The 5,826-nt window shown below is 36.0% G+C and overlaps 1 protein-coding gene across 1 annotated transcript in view; it reads left to right on the top strand.

Moving 5' to 3' along the window:
- Positions 1-1,024: 1,024 nt before the first annotated feature.
- Positions 1,025-5,826, top strand: part of Vwa8 (von Willebrand factor A domain containing 8) — a 441,297-nt gene continuing 436,495 nt past the window's right edge. Inside the window, exons 1-2 of the mRNA XM_023700137.1 lie at positions 1,025-1,034; positions 1,820-1,897. Coding sequence (XP_023555905.1) covers positions 1,025-1,034; positions 1,820-1,897 — 88 coding nt within the window. The remainder of the gene's footprint in view (positions 1,035-1,819; positions 1,898-5,826) is intronic.

The following is a 5,826-nucleotide window of genomic DNA, read 5'->3' as shown; positions in this document are numbered from 1 at the left end:
AGCAGGAAACTCTCAGCACACTCACCGGACCTGGGCTAGGACTGGCTGTTTGCTTTCTTAATAAGTTCTCAGGCAGTGCTGATGCTTCAAGAATCTCTGTGATAGAAAGAATAGAAACAGTTTACTGGTAGGAGGAGGGAGCGCCTGGCCAACTATGGAGCAAGTCTGTAACCTTTAGGATTTTTGTCCTCGGTGTATTTTGTCTTCTCTCTGGCTGCTAATTTAAGACCAGAGAAAGATTTAGCTTGGTGTGTTCTGCTTATCTTTTCTCAATTTACTATATATCTGTAAAAAAAACTTCATCTATAAAAACTTTTTCACAGATTTACAGACTTTCTCATTTGTACATCTTTGTCTCAGAAGACTATTTTGGGGATATAGAAGATAGTAAGCATTATCGCCATGATTTAAAGTCTTGATTTTTGGTGTACCACACTAATACACTAAAAGGTGAATTTAAAAAAATTTTATTCATTTTAATGAGAAAAAATAGCAGTGAAACAATTTCAAAACAGGTTAGCAGGACAGTTACAATAATTAATACATTGCAAATTGTCTTCATAGTAATTATTCAGAGGAGAAGATGCAGACATGACGTCTTGTCTAAACGCTTAGTACAAACCTTTCTTCTCATTGAACTAATAGAAGGTGTATATCTAGCCTAACTATTTCGTATATTAAAAGGTGAATTTTGCACAGCTACCTTTTTATGAGTGTCTTTGAGTCCTTTCCAAATAAAGTTTCAGTTACAGATGGTGTTAGGATGTCTATTTTGCTGTAGAAGAGAGCAAAGCAGAGAGATCATTTGGTATAGTCCTACATTGTAGGTCAGGCGGAAACTAATGTTACTTTAAAAAACTAGAACAGTGTAGCCGTTACTGAGGACTTTTGTTCTCTTCTACTTGTTTCATGTAGAAAGTCCTGACATTTATATATCTTGGGACTTTGTTCTTTCTATGGACCTAGAAATACAGAATTTGGTGAGTAGGCTGCTTAAAACTATTAAAAATGAAGATGTATTGTGATGTCAAAAGGTTTGAGGCTATGTGTTAAAAGACTTGGATGATTTTAAAATGCATTCTTCTGTATTTTTGTTGCCTATATTAGCATTGCTGTTAGCAACAAAATAAAGCTGGGTAGTGAATTTTATTGTACCTCATCTTTTTTGGCCAATCCAGTGCTTGAAATATGAATCTCATCTCTGCCTGTCTTGGTTACTTTTGTTACTGGGACAAAATGCTTGATACAAGTTAAAGGAGGAAAGATTTATTTGGCTCACAGTTTGTAGAGGTTTCAGTCCATAGCTGGCTTTAAGGAAGGGTGGCAGGGCAGAGGGGCAACACAGAGTGGAAACAGTTCCAGGACAGCAAGGAGCAAGCAACAGCAGCAGCAGCAGCAGCAGCAGCAGCAGCAGCAGCAGCAGCAGCAGCAGCAGCAGCAGCAGCAGCAGCAGCAGCAGTTTCTGTCCTTTTTTACTCCTTCCAGACTCCCTGCCTTTTGGATGGAGTCATTCAGAGCTAAGATCAACTAACTGATGGACTCATCCACACACTCTTAACCCAGTATCACACCCTTAATTTACATTCACACACCCTAGGTGCAGCCAGAAGGCCCCCACCTATGAGTGCATGAGATACAAACCATAACAATGCCTCACATCTCCTGGATGCAGCCGTGGGTGGGAGTTTTAGAACATAGTGCTTGACAGAGACATGCATTTCTATGAGTTCTCTCTATAGGTCAGCAGGATCATTATTGCCAAGAGGAGAGTATGTATCACTTGTCTCTTATAATGATTATGTTTCTTTATTCTTTTTAGGTGATACAATTAATATTGGAGATGTGTCCTACAAGTTGAAAATGCCTAAGAACCCAGAACTTGTGCCACAGAACTACAGTAAGAAATACTTATTTATGAATGAATACATGTGAACTTTTTTGTGGGAATTTTCATACATACACAAAAGTAGAGTGAATAGCATAAATCTAAGCCACTTATCACCCACTTTCAAAGTTTAGCAATAGTATGCTCATTCTTACCTGATTCTTCTATTTTGTTCTGAAGTATTTTAAATCTATCTCAGACATCCTATAATTTCATTTGTGAATATTTAGTAAAAACGCTAATTTTTTTACAACTATTGTTTTTTCTTGTTATGAAGTTTACATGTAATAAAATGCTCAGATTTTAAGTGTTCAGTTGGCTAGTTTTAAAAATTTTATATGCCTCTATGACCACCCAGATTACTTTTCATTACCTCCAAATGTTGTTTTGTTTCTCTTTCCTTTACGCTGGAAACCATTGTTCTCTTTTCTGCTATTAATTTTGCCTGTTCTTCAGCTTTATAGAAATAGAATCAGATAGTGTGTGTTCGTGTATGTAGGCATTCTGCATTTTGTTTACCCATTCATAAGTTGATGGGCAGTGGGATTTTTCCCTTTTTAGTCTATTCTGAACAATGCTGATATATTTTTCTATAGACATTTGCTTTCAGTTTTCTTGTATATATACCCAGGATAGGAATTGCTAGGTCATATAGTGACCCTTTTTAACATGTTGAGGAATTACCAATCTGTTTCCAAAGCAGCTACGTCGTCTTACATTCCTATCAGCAATCTGTCAGTGTCCCAGTTTTTTCATATAATCACTAACACTTGTTATTGTCTATCTTTTTTTTTTTTTAATCATAGCTGTCCTCATGAAGTTGTCTTTTTAAATTGGACAGGACTAAAAAAGGACAAATGAAAACATGCTTATGGTGTCTATTTTCTTATGCTGTTTACTTTCCTGGCAGTTATTACTTCTTGCTGTGGATTTGAGTTACTGTTTAATGTGCCTTCATTTCAGCCTGAAGTTAGCACTCACTTTAGTATTCCTTGTGCGACCAGTCTGCCAGTGATGAATTTTTTGTTTTTTCATATTTGGAAATGTCTTAATTTCTTCTTTGTACAATGAAGGATAGTTTTATCAGACGTAGAATTCATTATTGACAATTTTTTTTTAGCACTTTGAATATGTCATCTTACTACCTTAGTTTCTGATAAGAAGTAATTTATTAATCTTATTAGGGAATCTATACAGTGAATCACATTCTTTCTGCTATAAAGATTCACTCTTTTGACTTTTGATAGGTTGCTTAGGTTGTGTACAGTGATTTGGCTGTGGTTTGTTTCCCAAGAGGTTCATGTCCTAGAAACTTTGTTCCCAGTGTGGCCGCACTGCAGGGAGGATGGACCGTTTAGATGTGGGGCCCTGTGGAAGGTACATTTTCCTGGGGGAAGCTGCTTTTAGAAGGGAGTGATACTGTTTGTGGAATGACTTAATTCTCAACAAAATAGGTTGTTATAAAATGATCCAGACTGCCCTTTCCCTGCTCTGTGTTTTCCTGCTTGCCCTTTCTCATACTGCCACCGTGATTCCCTCTGCCATGTTGTGACATATCCAGGGGTCCTGACTACAGGTTGTACAGAAGGGGCTTCCTGATTTTGGACTTTCAGTCTTGAAAACTGTGAGCTAAGCAAATCTCTTTTCTTTGTATATTACCTTTCATCAGGTATATTGTTACAGCAATGGAAAGTGAACTGAAATATCTGAATATACCCTATTTGGATTTTGTTGAATTTGAATGTTTCTGCATGTCTTTTTTTTAATTTGAGATTTTCAACATTATTTCTTCACTATTATTTCTTCCTTCTGTCTTTATCTCTTTCCCATTGTATACATGCTGATAGACTTGATACCTACCAATTTCATATTTTTTATTTTCTTTATTTCTCTTCTGCCACTTAACTGGATAAAATCAGTTGACCTATGGTTAAGTTTGTTGATTTTTTTTTCTATTACCTACTCATATCTATTATTGAGTCCCTCTAGTGATTTTTTTTGATTTCATGGTAGTTCTCAATTTCTATTTTGCTTTTAAAAATAAATTCTCTAATTTCATTCTGACGTTTAATTCTTTAGACATGGTTTCTGTAATGTTTACATGATATTTATAGTAGCTGGTTAAAGTGTTTGCTAAGTCATATATCTTGCTTCTTCAGAAACAGTTTTTATTTACTCCTTTTTTCTGTGTATGAGCCATACTTTATCATTTCTTTGCTTTTTTTTTTGGTACTGGAGATTAAACTTAGGACCTTGTGCTTACCAGGCAAGTGCTTATTCTACTGAGCTATCTCCCCAGCCCATTTGCTTTTATGATTTTATTGTTGTTGAATTAAGGTGTATATTGTGGCAGTCCTAGAAATCAAAGTCTTTCCCAGAATTTGTTCCTTGTGTCTCTGGAATTTGCTTAGTGGCTATCACAGGCTCTTTCTCTAAATTTCATGTTCTTTTTTTTTTTTTTTGGCGGAACCGCACATTGAACTCAGGCCCTTGAGCTTGCCAGGGAAGCGCTTATTCCACTGAGACATTTCCCTGGCCCCAGTAAATTTCATGTTCTTTATCATGAGTAGTTATTGAAGTTTTAGCTTGATGTAGTTAGCAGTCAGCTAATGATTAGATTTTTTTTTTTTTTTTTTTTTTTTGTGGAACTGGGGATTGAACTCAGGCTCTTGCGCTTGCCAGGGAAGTGCTTATTCCACTGAGCCATCTCCCCAGCTAGATTTCTTAAATGCTTTGAACTAACAAATTTTTTTAGCCTTTGTAAAAGCCATCTGCAAGTACTTGCTTTGAAGTATGATTTCAGGGCTCTATATACAGCTAAAAATTGTGTCATAACCTTTGCTTTTGCTTCTGACCCTCAAGGTCAGCCAGAGGTAAGACTTTTCCCTGAGAGGACCTTCTCAGGATTTGCCTGGACTGCTGCATGGCCTGCAATTCCCAGCATATACTAGAGCTTTTCAAAGCCTCCTGTGAACGTTTCATTCCCAATATTTTCGGTCATTCTTTTGTTACCTCCAGGTGGTACTCTTGCCTGAGGCAACAGGTGTGAAACAATTGCAGTTGGTTTTATTGGTCCTATGTCCTGCAGTAGTGCTGTATATACATAGTGAATTCTGAGTAGGGAATAAAGCTTTTCAGAGAGCTTCCAGGATGCCCAAATAGAGATGTTTCTCTGGGGATGTGGCTTTTGGGGCACTCCAGCATGTTCTGTCCCCTTCAGTGACAGCCAGGCTGCTCGTTTTCCACTATGATCATGGGAGGTTGTTTTTTAAGACAAATGCAGGGCATGGGAAATAGGTATGGAATTAAAGCAATTAAAATACTAAAAAATTCACTGTCCTTACTAATGTTCAACCATTTTTTTTGATAAATACTTGTCAAATTATTGAAATCCCTTTGTTAATTTTAAGCACCCTGAAAGGATTGATTTGTTTTTTTAAAGATTGATTTTTGACAGTTTTTAACAGTATTTTCATTATTTTTTATGGAGGAATGATTTTTCAGAGTTCCTTTCCATGTTATTCCAGTAGTGTCGGTTTTATCATTTTAATTTGCTTTACTCTGATGAATGATGATATTTAAGATATTACTGTGATTATGACTTTTATAGAATGTCTGTTAAGTCTGTAAACTCATTTGTCCCTTTAAAGCTATTGAGCTGTTTGCTTTTTTCTTATGCACTTAACAGATGTTTTCATGTATCATCTGTTTGCTTATTCATTTTTTCACTGGTATCTTGGTTGGTAGGAATTTTGATGACATTTGATTTTTCTAATTAATTAATTAAATGATTATTGCTTATTGTGCTCTGGAAATCTTGGTGTACTTGATTGTGAAGACATTCTATGTTTTTTGTTAAATTTATAGCTCAGTTTTATCTTAAAGGGATAAAAGGCCCATTTCATTTCAGTCAGCCTGTAAATTCAGTGGCATATATATAT

Source organism: Octodon degus, unplaced genomic scaffold, assembly GCF_000260255.1.
Source record: "Octodon degus isolate 3935 unplaced genomic scaffold, OctDeg1.0 scaffold00122, whole genome shotgun sequence".
NCBI lineage: Eukaryota > Metazoa > Chordata > Mammalia > Rodentia > Octodontidae > Octodon > Octodon degus.
Note: the sequence above shows the minus strand (reverse complement) of the source record. Positions and strands in the feature narration are given on the sequence as shown.